At 34.3% G+C, this 20,470-nt stretch overlaps 1 protein-coding gene and 3 non-coding genes across 4 annotated transcripts in view; 3 read left to right on the forward strand and 1 right to left on the reverse strand.

Annotated features, from left to right (window-relative positions):
- Positions 1-20,470, reverse strand: part of side-IV (sidestep IV transmembrane protein) — a 919,468-nt gene that overhangs the window by 112,866 nt on the left and 786,132 nt on the right. Inside the window, exons 6-8 of the mRNA XM_089641040.1 lie at positions 17,263-17,466; positions 11,253-11,404; positions 10,463-10,607 (exon numbers count right to left, since the gene is read on the reverse strand). Of these exons, the coding sequence (XP_089497166.1) occupies positions 10,463-10,607; positions 11,253-11,404; positions 17,263-17,466 (501 nt within the window). The remainder of the gene's footprint in view (positions 1-10,462; positions 10,608-11,252; positions 11,405-17,262; positions 17,467-20,470) is intronic.
- On the forward strand, positions 15,449-15,567 carry LOC149416896 (5S ribosomal RNA). Its single transcript, XR_016303455.1, has one exon. It is a non-coding gene; the product is annotated as a 5S ribosomal RNA (ribosomal RNA).
- On the forward strand, positions 15,891-16,009 carry LOC149416897 (5S ribosomal RNA). Its single transcript, XR_016303456.1, has one exon. It is a non-coding gene; the product is annotated as a 5S ribosomal RNA (ribosomal RNA).
- Positions 16,333-16,451, forward strand: LOC149416898 (5S ribosomal RNA). The gene has a single exon (XR_016303457.1). It is a non-coding gene; the product is annotated as a 5S ribosomal RNA (ribosomal RNA).

Here is a 20,470-nt window from a genome sequence, read left to right on the forward strand (position 1 = left end):
TTTGTATATCGCAGTTATGAGCTATTTCACTTCTAGTACATTCTACGATTTGTTCAAAGAAACTTCGATATATCAATGTAAATTATTTTTTCATACTTTCATCGGGTCAGATATGTACCATAATGTTCAAAATGTTGAAAAAATGCGAATAAGAAAGTCCAAATTAACAAGACTAATTCACATTCGAAAAAATAATTTTAACTTTCTTCTCTTCTCTTCTAATGGCAACCTTCTGTAAGAAATCTTAAGGATAGAAATAGTGGTCGTAAAAGCAATATTTTTTCATATGGGTCCCGATATGGTTTCTATATGGGGATCGGTATGAAAAAAAATCGTGTAAAAGGCCCATTAGTGTTTGCTTTCCTCTCCAAACAGAGGATAGTGTCAGGTGTATGTGTGGAGGTGACAGTCCTGTCAATAGTCATAAACTACTGAACCATTTAAACGGCCACCATCTTGAAATGGAAACGGAAAGTAAAAATAAATTTACAGAGAGATGAAATGCAAAACGGTAGAGTTAAAAACAGAACACGGTTACGCTCACTAAATAGTAGATTTTTCTACATTTTCATTCAGGGCAAAAATATGTTGTCAAAATTGTTCAGCGCCGCTTAGTGATAACATCACCGCTTTATACTTTGTTAAAAATAAATTATTGTTATTGTGTTTTTTAATTTGTTCACAAAAATGTCTCAAAGTTAGTGAACTCAAACGAAATGTAAAGTATTTTTATTTATTGTTTTGGTGTTTAATTCGTAGAACTCCATTTAATTTTTTTAAATAAATTTAAAATAAATCAAATTTAATAATGTTATAATAATTATTAAGTTCTGCAAGTATTTCTGTTATTTTTACAGTTTTAAATGTGACAGCTGTTTCGGCTTTTGAGGCCATTATCAAACTGTGGATATGTCCACACGGCGACGACTTATTTATATGATTTTATTTATCCCCACCCATTTAAATTTCTATAGTGTTCAAAAATGATTCATTAAGAATTGGAATAGCCAAAATATTTGGAAATCCAGCAGTGTTTATACACCTGTTAAAATTAATGACCTAATGGTTTTCTTAATTGTTGGTACGTGGGTGATTATTGTAAGGAATTATATTTTTTCGGTTTTTTGAAAATATTAAGCAGGGGAGAATTGATAATTTTTGTTTGATTATTAATTAGGGTTATGTTTGGATCATTAGTTCTTTTATTTATCTCTAATTGTTCTAGTAAAGTTAATCTGAAACCCTTTCTTTCTATGTGTAAAGGTTTAGGCTCGTTGTTGTCAAGCGGGACGTGGTTTTTCTCCAAGAGGTGAGCTGCGAATTTTGAATCAATTTTATTATTTTTATAGCAACGCATATGTTCTTTGAATCTAGTTGAAAAGGCTCTCCCAGTCTGTCCAATATAAACGGCATCACAGTCTATATGGTCGCATTTTAATTCATGGGGCCAATACGTTAAATAATGTACTTGAAATTTTTGAAAGAAAAAAAGTGAAAATGGCCACAAAGTTTGCCGTTTGAATGATATTTCCCAGAGCGTGCAACCGAACGATATGTTTATTGTTTACCTGCAGACAGCAAAATCATATTATTATAATTATATGGCCCAATATATTAATATGTTTTCTATGCTATTGTCTAATAACTATCAATTTGAATGCGTTTCAGAACATTTAAAATATAAAACATCTACATTTAAATATAGTAAATGATTCAAATAAGATTCATACCTACTTCCTAATATAAGGAAATACAATACTTGAATATTTCTAGTGGAGGTTTGGAATGTTCTTACATCTCTTATTATTCCATGTGGTAATTCTTCAATAGAAGAAACAATGAAAATATTTAATTCCCACGAACATAAAAAAAACTGAACACTAAACCACAACCAAATATAATATTTATATATTGAGCCGATTGAGTCGTTTACAGTAAAAAAATTAAAAATAACCTCAAAATACATAAAATACAACCTTAGATTATTCAAACAACGTCATCGGGGAGGTTTTACACAAAAACGTCGACATAAAAATATGAATTTATTATTGTTAATTATTAGAAGTCCGAATTCCATTTTTTACGCACATTAAATCTACACCGTGTAGCTACAGGCGTCGTAAATCCTAAGATAAAACATTAATTAGTTGTTCATATAGCTTCTTTGGTTGGTATATACTATATACTATTGGGTATAAACACCTAATATCTAATACCTAACATTGCCAATATTTGACAATTAGCAAAGAATAACTGCATAATCCCAAATATTTATCACGTAATCACATTCGGTAGCACATAGCACAACGTACCTATGGAATAATATTTCACTTGTCAAGCAATCCGAAAGATTTTTGACGGATTTTTATCGAAAAATGAACTCTTGGATTTGGAAATCAATTTACGTTTTCGAATGACCAATGACATTACTCGTGTTTAAGAACGACGTCTTGTTTCCATTTCGATGGATTCTGACGCTTCACATCGATTGTCTCGATTCCTCGTTCGATAAAATTTCAAAACGATTTTCTCGGACTGTGATTTTTGACACAATCGATTTGTCTACAATAATGAATCGAAATATTTCGATAGTCAAAAAATCGAGTAAATTATCTATGATTCTTCGACTGTGTCCATCGCTAATATGGATACGTTTAAAACATTATTTCTCTGAATTATAACTAGCTATTCTGGGAAAACTACATATGAATTTATAGATTATACACTATTTTCATTAATATATAAACAGTTAAAAATGGTAAAACTTAATTTTGCAAAAAACAAGTAAGTTATGATGAAAATAAAATCAGATGGCGCGCAGTGAAAATTTTGCGGTGGCACACCAAGAGTTAAGGTGTGTTGTAGCAGTTATACTTACAACCTCGGAAATTTGAATGATGACTCTAATAGTTACTTATACTGGATGTTGACTTCATCGAGCGCCTTGGAAAGGAAAGAGAGAAGCGCCTTCGGCCAGTAACTGAAGCAAGTCAGGGCTCAGCGGATAAGCAACTGGAAAAGTAAATCGTGGGAAGGACTGATGTGGTGAATTTTCAGTCGACAGTGTTATACGTCATAAACTCCAAAAATACATTATTTGTTCACTTTTAGCAATCGCAAAACATAGGCCAAGCAAAGTATAAAAAACGGCAAAAAGTATAAAAAATAACGGTAGTTCATTATCACAATGGAATAACGTCAAAGAAATACAAAAGTGATTGCCCAGCATTTTACATAGGTAAAACTGTAAGAAATGTTCAACCGAAGGTGGTTGAACACTTGAGGTGCCTAAATAGTGTAGGTTTTTCAGAATTCACCACACACCTAATAGATAAAGATCACTATTTTAATAAATCCTCGGGTATAGATGTTCTGCGCAGAAATGGGATAAGTTTAAGTTTGAACAATCTAGAAGCTCTGGAGATAAAAAATCCCTAAAAATAGATTAAACCAATACACTCAATAAACAATAAGACTTGTCAAAAGCCCCATTTTAAATATATTCTATTCCCCTCCCCTCCACCTAATTTCACCCCTACCACCCCTCGCCAACCCTTATCGAAGTTGATGCTCTCTCTCTCCCTCTTCTTATCTTGTCTTTATATACACTGTAACTCTGTTATTTAATATGTCTTTATATAACCCTGATGAAGGTTCAGGCTGAACCGAAACCGGTTGGTTTTATATTTATTGAAAATATACGCAATCAAGTGGTATTGAAAAAAAAGTTATTTTATTCTAATTATTATAAACACAAAGTATATTTTAATGAGAAATTTTAGTAAGTGTATCTTAAAAGACAAAAAAACATGTAAAGGGTTTTAAGAAAACAATTTCACGACTTCAAAAAAATGATAATCATATCATTTCCAATTCATGCAATATAAACGCAAGTATTTAAGTCAAAGCGAACAATACCCGATTGTCTTTTTGGCAATGCGCCCCCTACATGATAGGGTAGTCCCCAACTTCCCAAACCTAGTTTTATACCTACCCTCACTCATAATGCCGCTTGCCAAACGAACTGGACGCCCGGGGGACCTATGGGCCTAATGACATTTGGGGAAACCGGTACACTAGGGTAGACATGTATGGGGGATTCAAACAAAAGTTCTTTCAGTGATCTCTAAAGATACGTATGTCTAATTAGATTCGTAAAGGTTTTGATTTTATTTATTTTGATTGAAATTTTTATACAATATGGTAATAATAGTTAATAAGCGCGAAAAGTGTAATTAAAAGAATAAGGTTTACAAGTCATGTAGGACATTATTGTAGGTATTGAAGTGAAACTTCTTTAGGCGCGTAATTCGGGGACGGAGTAAAACCGAGTCAGGATCGACACGAAAATGCGGGAACCCCCACCACCGCTCACCGTTCACTGTCCCTCTCTCACCATATGCGCTTGTTGAGGTGGGGGAGCCGCTCACGAACGTTCTCTCCCGACACGGGACAACAATCGATGCAGTTTTTGCACGATTCATTAAGGATTTAAGTGCTCATGTATATATCTCGCACTTTAGTTACCATAACCCAATTATCACGACATTAGGAAATGATATTCATGAAATTGACAATGAAAATGGCACATGATTGGTAAATTGTCATTGTAATTTATTTGTAATTTTTAATTGTAATATTGTTATTTATGTAATATTGTATACTTGTGAATAAATTGAAAATTTTTGGAACTATACATTAATCGAACGTCATTCATCTATAAGAAAATATTAGAAAAAGCAAATCCATGCTTCGTCGTTTAATTATTTAACCTCTAATTTTCAAACTAACCTAAGAGAGAAAATAGAGATGATGAAATGAAAATAGAGAGAGAGGAATACTAGAAGTTTCACTTCTGTCTTGCGTAGGCTTGACACACCCACTTTTTTTATTTTTAGATTAAATCCAGACATTCATCTTTGGGAATGCTGCGTGGAAGATCTCTTTGAGGAAATGAAGGAGTAAACATGTGTCTTGAAGATACTCACATTGTAGGTTGTAGGAGGCAGGATTCACAGAGGTCAGTAAATAATTAAACACCGTTTGGCGTGCATTTGGACTGTGCACCGCCGAATGGATTAATGGCGATACTTTTTCTTCCATTGAAATACATAGACCAAGGATAGTGTTTTCATCTGATGTCTGTGTTCTTAGAATTGCTAAAAACCACCCATTTCTTCCAGGAGTCAAGGATTTGTTATAAAAAAAATGTAGAAAAATATTTGACCACGCACCCTAACATACACCGCACCGCCATATTAGACGTATTGAACGACGTATTTGGGACCAGCACCGAAAGAACTTTGCTCAAATATGTATAGTCGATTTGTTATTCGGCGGACGTTTGTCAAAATAAGTTGGTCAAATTTATAGGTCGAAGAGCTTTTCAAGGATACAGATTATGGTTCTGCCACTGAGAGGTCCGATGCCCCCAATAAATTGAATAAATACAAGATTATGAGAAATGGGAAGGGCTAAGAGGTTGGGTTTATTGGGTTGGAATAGTGTAAAATAATATTTTTTTCTGTTGCCCTCTCATCGGAGGTTGGCTATGATCAGGGTAATATACTGCCGTGATCATTACTATGAGGTCCAATGTGGTAATTTCCCTATGTCTTCCACTATTAAATATCACAGCCAAATATTATTTCGTCCAATAATTTTTACAGTGTAATTTTGGTGAAATAATAATGAAGCCATACTACCTGCAATATTCATCAAAAATGCAATTTTTGGTTATGTGTCTGTCTGTGTAATATACTTAGGAATTTGAATTTTATATTAATTTACATTTAAAACGTTGGAGCTGTTTGTGTGAAAAATTCAGAAAAGCTATAAATAACCGTAATTTGTTAATGGAGTGTTATTTTTATCGTCCTTTTCAAAATTGAAATATTCCATGATTTTTCACTGGCCTTATTTTATTTTATTTATTTGGGAAAATCAACAGATTATTTACATATATAAGAATAAACTAAATAATGAAGATAATATCCAATAACAGATTTTCACTTAAAATTATAATAATAATAAAAAAATAAAAAAAAACTAAGGGTTCTGTACCCGTGGCCTGAGAGATTAAAAAAAAAAAACAATATTTTAAATAATAAATAAAAAAAATAATAGAAGATGTAAGAACATAAATAAAAAAAAATTTAAAGTTAACTGATATACTAATAACCAGCTAAATTTCAAAAATTTAAAGTTAACTGACATACTAATAACTAAAAATTTCAAAAATTTAAAGTTCACTGATATAATAATAACCAGCTAAAATTCAAAACATAATGTATTGTAAAATTTCAACACAGCAGCAATCAATAAAAGCACTACACAATAGCAATAATAACAATATTATAAATGTATACCTACAACTAAATTGAACACATGAGTATAAATTGGAAGGCAAGTAACTGGAAAGGATTCTTGCGCTAGAATATCTTAAAAACCTTCATCTTAAGGAAGAAATTTTCTTTTTGAACCAATATTGTAATGCGTGTGGTTAAAAAGATCCATGTCGGAACAGAATTGTGGAATAAAAATATTCTTGAAGAAAAATAAGTTTTACGTAAGGTTAAAAAAATGAAACGCTGAGCTGGAATTTCAATGATATACGAGTCCTTAAATCTACACGTAAGAACTATACGTAGATAATTAAGTTTTACGAATAATTTAGAGAAAATTTTATCCTTGGATGAACACAAACTTTGGGTTGAAGTTATTTAAGCATGAAAAAATCCGGAGCACGCTTGAAAGAATTTCTCGGAGAAGTTTTGAATATACCTACCTTACGAGAAGTTCAGTTTTAACGTACATTACCCTAACGCAGCCTAAAAAAACATGGAGGTTTTCTTACTCAAGCATCGTAAAAAAGGTAGTCGCGATTGATGGTAATTAATAATTGGTTATTTTTTATTTATTTGAGGTATACAAAATAAGTTTATAATCCCTTGGGAATCAGTAAAGGGTGTTAACAGACGCATCCGGCTAACAAATAAACCAGTGACTTTTGATGTTATTTGTAGTAAAAAATGAAGACGAAATTTTTATCTCTGGTGACTTGAACAAAATTTTTAAAAAAATCAGAAGGTATCGGAAAGTTAGGGATGGGATGGGAGGTTACTCGGATCATTAACTAGTGAAATATGTCACCGGTGAACAAAATTACATTAACAGTTACTACAAAAACTCGTGTTTTTAGTTAATTGAATAAAGGGAGGAAATTCAACAAAGCAAAATGAATCAATCATTTGATAAAATGGTCAGTAGGTATCTCAAAAATATTTTTTTTTAGCGACAAGCACAACCGCCATACGCCCGAGTCTAGCGGCCACAAACTCGACAAGTCACAGCTATACTCTCGCGGTACAAGCATTCAAAAGAGAAAGTTAGATTTGCTTGCGATGGTATCAAAGATATTAAAATTGCGATGCTCGTTATTTTCATGAATTTTAGCTATTTGGGGTTTGCTGGAGAATAGATAGATAGTAACAAATAGCGTTACGTTGTCACTTTATCACTGGTAAAATTGCTGTTTAATTTGAAAAATATATTTGATTACTGAAATTACATCAACAAATAATATTAAACAACATTACTGACGTTATATTGTGAACTTCATTACTGTTGGGAAGTAAGAGCTTCATAGACGCGCGCACAGATGGCAGTGCATAGAGCTTGCGTGGAAGTCCGCAAGACGGAGCCAGTGGCCAGTAGTCGCCAGGGCCAGTGGGAAGGCTTTTAGAGAAACTTACTGTTTCAAATTCCAATTAGCCAGCTTCTAGTTAGGTCGACTATCGAGTCACCAATACGCGGAGTATTAATAAACCCTGATTAATCTAAAAAAACCATTTATTTATAAACTCCTTCCAAGACCTGTTTGTAGGAACACAACAATTATCGACAACGGAATTTTATCAAAAGTACCTACGTGACACTTGCAATATTTAAATATTTTAAAACATAGTAAAATAAAATTCAATAAAAGTGCTTGCCTATAAAAAATATAAACTATCTATTAATATTGTATTCGTATCCCAACCAAACCAAACTGCATAAAATGTAGTGATATATTATGGAGTAGGTATCTCTTTTTGTAATTATGTATATTTATGGCTGATTTAGCTTTTACATACATAACAGAGTTACAATAAGTTTTATGTTTTATAAAGAACACAAGTATAATTACAGCATTTATAAGTTAGGATATTTTGTAATCATAATAACACAACGATGCAGTTAAGAATTATTACAAAAATGAATTTACATTCGTTTTTTGAAACAAGCAATGTTCTTAAAGTTAAATATGTCGACAGTAAATATCTCTGAAAACAAGTTTAAAAGCAGCTACATTAAATGAAGGATTTATTCGGTAGGCGATAATTAATATTACTTACCAGGTCAGACTACTTTAGTGTACGTTAATAATTATAAATTGTGACAATTTGGGTAGTTTAAGTAATTAATGATTGGATCATTTCTATAGCGTCGTTTTTGTGAGAAAATCACCTCAAGGGCGCTTAACAACAAAATTTATACATTTAAAATATTCCCCTAGTATGAGTTGTTTCATAGAATTTTAACAATTCATCAAATTTCATCGTTCATTTGCATGTTATGTTAATGGTCTATTCAAGTTCTGGTATTCTATTATTATAGGCCAGTTACTTAACGGAACTGAAATAATAACATAACTTGAAAATAGCTTTCACAGAACTTGTAAAGTAACTTAGAAATTTGAAGAATTGTTCAAATTCTCTGAAACAACCGCTCCTTACTTTATAACCTCGGTTTATTACTAATGGCTTAAGTGACTTACAACTAAGTTTTATAACTATTGATACATTTTTCCACAGCCGTCAGAGAAGTTGCATAAGTCATGCATACATCATGAAATGCGGACAACTAGAATTAGCTCTACATTGAACTTTGTGGCTGTACATACTAAAACTTCTTTTGGTCAAAGAAATTATTTATATCAGACACCACTTATGTTTAATATTCTTCCAAATCATATTAAGTCTACCAATTCCTTAGTTAAATTTAAAAATTTAATAAAGATTTTTGTATTGACAGACAATTGTCTTAATATTTTTTCATCCTTGTCCTTTCTTAAATAATAAAATTTTATATAAGTCCCATTTACTAAAAACTGAATGTCACCCTATCTGTCTTTATTATCTACTTTGCTTCTTCTTTTGAATAATGATTAATGATTAGTTATGGTTCAAATATTGTTACAATATACTGTCAAATTACCCATCTGGTAACACATCTAATACTTATTTTTTTCTTTAATTTTGAAATATTTTGTGTTTGTATGTAGAATTAATTTATGTTTGTGATTACTCTTATGTTTGCTTCACTATAATGTAAATTGTTAACCTCGATACAGGCTCAGTCCTAGTGAGGTTGATTTTTATGAGAAAAAAAGTGTTTTATGTATAGAGAGATGCAATAAATAAATAAATAAAGCAATATTTAGCGCAAGAGATTCTGAACTTATTTTTCATACAGTTCCTTTGTACATAAGGTTAAAAAAAGCTTAAAAAAATCATTGAGATTTGTACGGAGAACACCGTTGTCTCATCCACAGTTAACAGATTAAGTAAACTGAACATGTATAAACCAAACAATATGGTGAACTATTGATTTTCTTAAAATAAAATAAAAGAAAGTATTATTGTCAATAATTAATGTGTAACGATGCTACTGGAAAATTCTGGAGCGAGCGCCAATCCAAAACGCATTGTAGCGGGAACACTCTAGATACAATGCGAGCATTTGGCGTTCCTATCTACAAGTCTGAATGTTCTCGATGCACCCGGGCGGCTATAAAATGAGGCGCATCGAGATGTATTCAAATGTTACCAACCTGCGAGCCCTGCGGCTGCTAGCTGCCTACTGAAGAGGCCCCCCGCGTCGCGCCCCGCCGCAACTTCACCTCGCCGCTATAAGACCTTATCTACCTACACCCGGCTCTGCACGGACTACGAATTATCATGGACTCCTCGGGACACATTAGCGCCCTGGCCTCGGCTATCATCGCTGGCCTGCGCTCCTTACGCACCTTGACCCTGCGACACCTTCGCTGGTCTGAGCCTCGGCCCCGCGGCATCGTTCACACTAGAGTGCCTGGAAGACCCATGGTCTTCACCAGTGCTGAACACATCCACGTCATCACGTATCATCGTCATCGGTACGGAGTCATTTCACAACTGCGCAACTCTACTGACTCAAAATAAACACTGTGATACAACAACCATTATCTTTCATTGTCTCACTACCAGATCCCCATAAATGTAATGGACCTATTTGGGTTGTTCTGGGGAGGGTAAAATAATATGCCCGCAGCACACCGAGCGAATAACGGTTAAGAGCCCAGAAGCTTGAAGAGTAAAGAGTGAATATTGAAGAGTGTCTGTTAGGGTGGTTGGTTGGTGAAAAGTTTATTAGGACTCACAATGCACGTTGAGCCGCCACTTGTCCTCGAGCGCCGAGTCCGGGATGGAAGGGTTCTCGGCCCGGCAGGTCAGGTACTTGCCATCATCGTCAATCGTCGGCATGAAGGTCAGCACGCTCAGGGTTTGGTTGTTGGCCTCGGAAAACTGACAAATCAAAGGAATACAATCAATATGAATTAATTATGATGATGTTTTGCGAATTCAGATCGGATGGAAGATGTTATGGTCCCACTGGGTGCGAATGGTTGAGATCTTTTGCGATATTTACATGAAAAAGGCTGTAGCAGTTTCAAGAATGCCATAATATCTCCGTTGTATTGCAAAAAAAAAATACGTGTTGTATTGTTAAGGTAATGCTGTGAGATATGATTTCAATAAACTAGCTAAGCAATGAACTGACGAAGAAAAGCCCTTTGTCTTATTTATGCTTCCATATTGTTATTAGCGAAAGAGGGACAGCAAGTGTATATGATTGTGGTTGTAAAAGAATATTGTAAACCTGAAGAGAGTGAGGATGGAAAGAATATGGGCAACAGGAAGATTGGGAAATACTTGGCGTTTTGATTACATAAGCTCAAAAAAAGATGTAGCCGTAGGATATGTTTTGGTGTGATATATAGTTTTCGGTTCATGTAAGTAAGGCAGAATTTGAAACATCGTTTTGATAAACGTAAAAATGTACGGAATTGTGATCGATTGTGTCAACTGTACTTACGAGTTTTATGGATTGGTAGTATTTGCTACAGTGATATCAATGGTTTGCTTATTATTTGTTCAAAGGTGACTCACATTTTTGGCGATTCTTTTGATCTGCCTGCTGCCCTTCCACCAGGAGACCACAGCCTCCGGCCTGGACCCGGTGGTTCTGCATTCCACCTCGTATCTCTTCTCCGCCGACACCTGTTTCTCCTTGGTGAGGATGGTAACAGCCACTGGTTTCACTGAAAATACAACGCAATCAGAGATATAAAAGAGTTTTTTTCAATCTATAATTATGGATGTAAATATTAAAGTTACACATTTTTATTACAATGATAAGAATTATATATAAATAAACACAAGTTTTGCACACAATTTTAACGGTATTCATATTCTTTTGAAAATAACCTATTGGAGATGGCATAGTCTGACTGGCTCCAAACGGTTGGGAGCAGTTGGAATTCTGCGACGGTATTCACATAAAGAAAAAAAAAACAACTCAGTTGTATAAATAAAATATAAATATTTACCTATCCAAAAATATTACTTAAATTAAGCTCCAAAACGAAGTAAGCATTTACGTGCTCGTACGACGTACATGGGTCTAAATCATCAGGATTACAAAAAAATACATTAGCGTCCGTATCCAACACACACAAGAGCGAGAGGAATAAATAACGTGAGCTTAAAACAAGTTTAATTACTTAATGGGGGCCCAGTAAACATATCACGTGGGTGAAGGGACGCGGGAGAGCTGCGAAACGCCTTCTAAGATCATCCCTAATCTTGAATACTTAACTTTACCCTTTGTGCTCGTCGGGGGGTGCTGTTCCCAAAAGGCTGTATTGTTGTGTAGTTCACCATTTCCTCCCCTGGCTCGTCGAGGTAGGAGCACGTGCGACGCTTGTCATTACGACAGACTTGCCAACTTGCGTAATTTAAAAACCATATCAGACAAAAGACAAAGGCTGTATGGAGCGGGTTATAAAGAAACACTGTACTAACTACCCTAAACATCAAACAGACGGAATTATAGGACATTGTTAAAGGTAAAGTCTACCTTCTTTCAACAATTGTAAATATGTTTCAATTTGTAAATAATTACATAATGTGTAAATTTCGAAGCTTAAGCAACGTTACTTTTAGTACTGGTATTGCGAAATATAATAATTTATCTAGATAAGAGCTATTTATTGCGAAAAATCCCATATAAAAAAAACTGCTTGGAAATCAACTACTTTTATTCTATTTGTTATTCAAAGTCGATCGGGCAATTTAATTTTCACCTAAATACCAATAAACAGCAAAATAACAGGCTGAGAGGTGCGGCCGACCCAGGGAGCGAAAATTGAGGCATTTGACACTTATTGCGTGTAAAATAGATAACTTGTCCAGTATCGGCACCTTGGTTGTCGGAGGAGGTGTTGAAAGCCTGGCAGATAAGGCGGGCTGAGAGGTACTATCAAACCACGAAGAAAAAGACGAGGTTGTTGATAATTATTGCACTTAACTTACGGTAAGTCCAGTATCAGCACCTTGGTGTTCGGAAGAGCCAGGTCGGTGTTAGAAGACTGTCAGATGAAGCTGGCCTATAGGTGTGACCGGCCCATGCACAGTGGTTCCAAATACCCCAAAACTTGGAAACAATTCACAGGACGGATTTACAGGAAATAAAAGGTGATATTATTTTTTGGTATGGGTAAAACAAATAAAAATATTCAGTTTTAGTAAGTTTTACTGTGATTTCTGCATTTTATTAACAAAAATATAAAATTTAAAATGTAAAAATTAAATTAAAAATACAAAAGTCCACATCCTTGGAAAATATAGGCCGAGTAATGTTTAATTTTTCTTTTTTAACATTCTGATGCAGACGATGAACAATCATCATCATCATCATCGGTGTTAAAAATACTTGAAGAATGAATATTCGGAGGAATTATTAAGTCGTAAACTTCCTTAGGAAAACGATTTAACTGTTTTTTTTGGAGTTTCCTGTAACTAGTTATGACAGGGTCAGATGTTACTAACATTAAATTAAAAATATCCTCTACATTTCTCTCGAGAACATTTTCGAGAATAGTTTTCGCGATATTTTTTAAAATCTTTGTTCCGAGCTTCCTGAGCCTCTTCTGATAATTGGCCAATCGGCAGCAATGCATTCGATATTACGTCTAGCCCGTGGATTAATAACTTATGCACAGTAGGGGGCATATAATACCACGGATACAATTTAACGAAATACTTAGCAGTATCAAGAGAAAACTTCCTTAAATTGTCAATATTAATATCGTAACCACTTGATATTGTTACTAAAATGACATGCATTCTTTCTATAATTTTTTTATCTACGCCTGTGATCTCTGATGCCAAATCTGCGTTGCGGAAAAATCGCCTGGCTGTATTGCCGTCATTGGAATTTCCAAAACCAGGCTTAGGCTGATCGACTATTAACCCCATTCGATTTTTGAATTCTTTTTGTATATTAGCTTTATGTTTCGCCACAATTTCCTTGTCTTGATTTCGGGCTTGCCATTTTTTTATTGGAAGTTTATAACCCACATGCAAAAGACATTCGAACAGTCTAATCCAACAGTGTAACACTGACAAACCAAACTCTAAGGTTGAAGGTTTATGTGGTCTTGTTAACATTTTATCTATAGAATTAAACTCTTTAGAACTGGCACCACAAATGTAGCAACGTTGTGTAGAAGCTGTATCTGTCAAGGCGTTACAAATTTTCCCATCAACCATTGTTAAGATGAGTTCATGCGACACCATTATAATTTTTCCATCAAGTGCCACGGGTGAACTCGTAAGATTTTTTATTTGCGCACTTATTCTGTTCTTTTCAGCAATCGCAAGTTGTGTCGACTCTTTGGCAAAGTTTATCTTAATTGGGCGGCAATATCTGGTGGACGATGGGCGAGGATTCTGCCACACAACGTTTGTATTGTCAGAGTTCCCGCATACTAAACGTATGGGTACGATTGAAGATATAAAAACGCTTGAATCATCCGCATCCGCTTGCGTCCCAATGAACATCTGTTTGTAAGAACTATGCCCTGAACTGCCATCAAACCCCCACTTTGAAATCAACCGCAAATTGTTTGATTGTTTACTTTTTAAACCACAAATGATTTCTTTTTGCACATTGATCACACGTTCAGAAGTGTGATTCAAAAGAGCTTGAACAGTTACTTCTGCAGATGTAGCAGTGATTGTTATGTCTTCTTTTTTTGGATAGCACGCTTTTTTTGCTTCAAGTACTATATTGTATGGTGGAAACCTTTCAGGATCTTTGGATCTTATGACACTGTACTGGTACTTTGTAAGCTTGGCTTCCACCATGGTTGAGAGGGCTTCCTCCCCAGACATCCGTCTAGAGTGAGTATCTTCGAATACCTCGTACGCTTGTCTGTACTTAGATGCACGCCTAGGTGAACGAATGATGTCTTCTAATAATTTTGATGCAATCGGTTGTCCAGAAGCTCTCAAATTCATTTTTGTTGCAAACGCCAAATGAGAAAGAGGTGAATTTTTCCGAAGATCTTTAGTTTTTAAGCGTTTGGATCGGTCAGAACTCTGTTCAAATTGTATTTCCGGGCGACCGCTTCTATGTTGTTTCCCATATAATGTAAAACTGATAGGCGTCTCAAGCCATTTTTTATTTTGCATCACAAATTTAGCCTTAATTCGACGAGCAATTACCCATCTTGTTTTAAAGCGAAATTTGAAGCCCGCGATCTTTTTACCGAGTTTATCCAACCCTTCTTTAGGGCAATTGGTGAGGTTTATAAGTTTTTTTTTCAAATATAAAAATCGTCTGTCCATCTGTTGGCACTTTGAATTCATCAGTATGTCAAATAACTCCCTTTGTCTCAGGAACAAATCCCTTGAAACCGAACCTGTGAAAAAAATAATATTTATGAAGCACAAAAATTTAATAGTAAGTAAATTATGGAAAAATTACTGGACCGAAAAGGGGCATAAAAGTAGCAAGATTTTTTTTCTTAATATGATTCTTAAATAGTTTAGCTACAAAAGTGTATCAGCACTTTTACGAAATTCTAGGAAATATGTAACTATAACCTTAACTGTTTAAGAATTTATCGTTTTTTTTTTCAAATTTCACCAGATATTTTTAAAAAAAGTGGGTGTGTCAAGCCTACGCAAGACAGAAGTGAAACTTCTAGTATTCTTCTCTCTTATTATTAGGGCTTTTTTATACTAATTTTCATATATTTATTGGCAGGTAGAGTAGAAATTAATATTGTTTAGCGTTTGCCAACGACCATACCATGTTGAACACACCGGTTCTCGTCCGATCACCGAAGTTAAGCAACATTGGGCGCGGTCAGTACTTGGATGGGTGACCGCTTGGGAACACCGCGTGCCGTTGGCCCATTTTTTATGGTAATTTCATGTTTTTTTTTATTTTTTTATCGTTACTATCATTAATAATATCATAAAATTCTTTAACTTTTCAAGTATGCTACAGGCCTAAAATATTACTTAGTGGATTGATATTATGGTCAACCATTGAAAAAAAAAATTCCTGCAAAGTTATGGATGTAATTACGATCTTTTTCAAGCGCGTATGTAATGATTATTTTTATCAACGTCGCACACACCTTGCTAATGTTTTCAGTATTATTAGGGCTTTTTTATACTAATTTTCATATATTTATTGGCAGGTAGAGTAGAAATTAATATTGTTTAGCGTTTGCCAACGACCATACCATGTTGAACACACCGGTTCTCGTCCGATCACCGAAGTTAAGCAACATTGGGCGCGGTCAGTACTTGGATGGGTGACCGCTTGGGAACACCGCGTGCCGTTGGCCCATTTTTTATGGTAATTTCATGTTTTTTTTTATTTTTTTATCGTTACTATCATTAATAATATCATAAAATTCTTTAACTTTTCAAGTATGCTACAGGCCTAAAATATTACTTAGTGGATTGATATTATGGTCAACCATTGAAAAAAAAAATTCCTGCAAAGTTATGGATGTAATTACGATCTTTTTCAAGCGCGTATGTAATGATTATTTTTATCAACGTCGCACACACCTTGCTAATGTTTTCAGTATTATTAGGGCTTTTTTATACTAATTTTCATATATTTATTGGCAGGTAGAATAGAAATTAATATTGTTTAGCGTTTGCCAACGACCATACCATGTTGAACACACCGGTTCTCGTCCGATCACCGAAGTTAAGCAACATTGGGCGCGGTCAGTACTTGGATGGGTGACCGCTTGGGAACACCGCGTGCCGTTGGCCCATTTTTTATGGTAATTTTATGTTTTTTTTTATTTTTTTATCGTTAACATCATAAAAAATTTTATATCATTCTTTAACTTTTCAAGTATGCTACAGGCCTAAAATATTACTTAGTGGATTGATATTATGGTCAACCATTGAAAAAAAAAAAGGCGTTAAAAACAAAAAAATTATGTGCGATGGCCGAGAATCGAACTCGGATCAACTGCTTGGAAAGCAACTACGCTGACCATTACACCACCAACGCCAGTTGTCGAGATGAGCTAAGAAGCATTTATATTTTACTTCAAAACTTTGACTAGATCAAATGAACTTTAATCGGTCCCGCATTTTCGTTTCGGTCATGAGTTGGTTTTACTCCGGTACTCGAAATTGCATGACGCGGGTAAAGAAGTTTCACTTCAAAATATATCGCAAATTTGTCACATTAGAAAATGAAAAAAAAAGCATTCCGTATTTAGTACATACCTGAAGGTATTGGATCCATGTTGAAAAAAATATGCCAGCAAGCGTTATACAAAGTTATCACTCCCTATATATTGTATTATAAATGTTGCACTTTCACACAAACGTCTTGCCTGCTCGGGAAGCCGATCTTTACTGACGTGGTACGCAGCGACGAAACATTTTGCCGAGTTCGGTGGTGGGGGGAAAGATGCGCTAGGATGTGTCGTCAAGATATAGCAACAAAATTTAGTGGTCCCTGTAATTTGAAATTTTGAATTGTTTCCAATGCTCCCATACTGGTAAAACCATAGTGCCATGGTTGGAAAGGTAAGACTGTTAATACTTATTAAGATAGATAACTTACGATTGATGTCCAGTATCAGCACTTTGGTAGTTGGTGGAGCCAGGTTGGTGTTGGAGGCCTGGCAAATGAGGCGGGCCGAGAGGTGCTGCCGGCCCACGGAGGGGAAGGTGAGGCTGTTAACGGTGATGCCATCAGAGCGCTGCTCGAAAGAGTCATCAATCACCGTGTTTTCCAGGTACCATGTTACTCGTGGGCGGGGTTTTCCTGAGAACAAAACCAAGCAAACAATAAGAAATTGTGTAAAAGAAACTAGGAATTATACCTACTTCTTTACTATTTTTTGTTAAGGAAAACGCGTTGTTTGTACCAAAATTATTTAAGGATGTGTGTTTGGTTGTACCGGTTGAAAGCAATAAGTGTGATGTGGCCTCTGTGATTCCTCCTTCCTGCAACATGGGTCTCTTCATGATCAAGTTCACTCGTTCCTTTCCTAAAAAACCCCCCACAAGATCCCAAAAGATTAAGTAGGCCCTGAGGGAAATTATTTTCGTCTGGATCCCTTGGTGGAGTTGTAAATATGTATCCGAGATCTAACTCTACTTCTCTCACTTTTCACTTTGAAAGTGGTCAAGAGCTCCCACAGGGTCAAGTTCTCAGTTTGGCTAGCGATGTGACTAAAGTATCAAATGCTACATTGAAAGCCAATTAAAACAATTTTAAGCTTTAGAATATGGATGTGCTGTTGAATGACATCTTTAAAAAACATTTTTTTAATGTGAATACCACACAAGAATCCCAACTTCTCCCAGCCACCTGAAGCCAGTGATACTATGGCATCCCCGATTAGTGTATGTTGTAAGGCTGAAGGTAGTGGGGAGGGGAAGGAGATGGGAAGAAGAAGATAAGGAAATACCTGGTAAATACCTTTTAATTCTGAATGGCGGTCTTACAACAGGTCGACACAGAGTATACTGTGTCTTACTCCGGAATGTTCCGCAGATATAGGTACCATATATCATTTTTAAATGATAATATGAAAAATAATACAAATCATTAAATAAAAAATACTTGCGCACGCCGGGATTTGAACCCGTGACTACCGTATTGCTAGTCGAAAGCTATAACCCTCGACCACGAAACGACAGCTCTCTAAAGCCTCTATTCCAACTATATAAAGTTCTATTTTGGTCTTTCGGAGCTTTTAACCAATGTTTCACCTTTTGATAGATGTCGGTGGAAAGTTTCGATTAAACAACAGACACTGGCTTTGGCAATTTCACTCCATTAACGTAAAATTTTAACCCATCTTCAACATGTTACACTTTGTGCATATTTTTGGGTTATCGGATTCAAAACCTTTACCATGGTGCAAGTATCGAAGCTACTGAAGACGAGAAAATAGTACTCACACAGATGCATTATATGCTTGCGTACAGCAATCGTTATACTCAATATTAGTTAATTGTATTTACTTGAGCAACATCATTAAATATCACTAAATATAATTAATATCATCAAATATTGCCTACACACTCTATAACTCTGTTCCGGATATATATAAAAATAGCAAGCACAATCAAAAAATTAAAGGCTTTAAAATATTTTTTTTTAGAAAACGAAAATACGCAATTCTTTTCGTGTTGTAGGTACTTTGTTTTGTTTCTTTCTCTCTCCTTTTCTATCTCCTGTATTTGTATTTTCCCCAATGTATTAGTGGGTTCTTTTACATTTCTCCCTTGGCTCTGTGCTTATGTGTATATCCCTGTCTGTCCTTTTTTATTTTTTCTTATTTGTTTTTCTTAAACTCCATTTTTTTATTTGCGTACTGTTTTGTATGTGAATATTATAATTATGATATTTTTATTTTTTTGTACTGTTTATAATTTTGATATCAAAATACCAATGTAAAATTGTACTTATTAACTCTCACCATACATATATAATAATGAATGATGAATAATATTAAAAACTTATGTTTAATATATTATAATAGTTCGTAAAGTGTGGGTTGAGATTAACGAAGAGGGTGGCAGGAGATCGAACATATCTAAGATGGGGCTGTAAGGTTCATTTCATTAAATTATTAAAATAAATAAATATTTAATAAATAAGAGAAATAAACTATTTCACACCCTACTGCCCTAAAAACTCAGTGTACATCAACTCACAACAAAGACGAAATTTTTGAATGAACTAAATTTAATTTTATTACTGCTTTTGGTTGAAGACAATCATCTAATTGATTTGGCGATGTTTTAAAAATTTGTTAATTACCTATTTAGGATTGGAATATTTAGAAAATCTTTGGAATAATTTAGGTCTATCTCGCAGTTTCATCTCTACTCCGTTATCCTGATTTAAAATGATTTTTTTATAATGGCAAAACGGCCAATGTGTCCTGCATAAGAAAGTAAATATCACCATATTTCTGTCAATGTTAGGACATTTCATATTAAGAACTCTATTTCTGTCAATGTTCGAACATATCATATTAGGAACTCTATTTCTGTCAATGTTAGAACATATCATATTAAGAGCTCTATACTCGCTTTTGATTGGGTTCTAAATATTTTCCAAGGCATTACTTTCAAAGGTGCATATATTTACACATATACCTATTTTTTATAGTAGAAATAACGATCGGAATCTAATCAATTTGACAACGCGGTACTAACTTTATATTTAAATCCATTGGCTACAGGGGGCAATTCGCACCATTGTCTTCAAGACGTCATTAAAAAAGAAAAAAGTCTAGGTTCATTAAAAAAGTTATGCCATCTGAAATAAGTGAACAAAATAATAAAAGTGTGTTGTTATGTATTTATTTAGGCACATTCTGGTTAGCTCGAACTCATAAAGCGTTATTTGATTAATTACATATATAATAATTAACCGGTGTTAAAAAAATATTAAATATCACTGCTCTGCATTGTCTCTGCAAAATATTGTTTATAAGGTATGTAGAAAAAAATTACTTTTAAGCTCTTGACAAAAAGTTATAAGAAAGAAATATTTATACAAGTTACTCTTTCACATATTTTCATTATCTTTTTAATTCTGTTTTAAATGGCGAATTTTGAAATTTACAAAGCGAGGATTTTAATCTGTCAGAGGGATTGTTATAAAATGTATTATTATTATTTTCTATTTAAGTAAAAAAAAATTCTTGCAAAAACGTTATCATTTATTTTCAATTCCAAGAGAAAATATCATTTTGGCTTATGCTTTGTACTTCCTATTTCTTTGCACGACAATTTATGTTACATTA

This window comes from Hesperophylax consimilis, chromosome 16 (genome assembly GCF_061612785.1).
Source record: "Hesperophylax consimilis isolate HC1 chromosome 16, BYU_Hcon_1.0, whole genome shotgun sequence".
Lineage (NCBI taxonomy): Eukaryota > Metazoa > Arthropoda > Insecta > Trichoptera > Limnephilidae > Hesperophylax > Hesperophylax consimilis.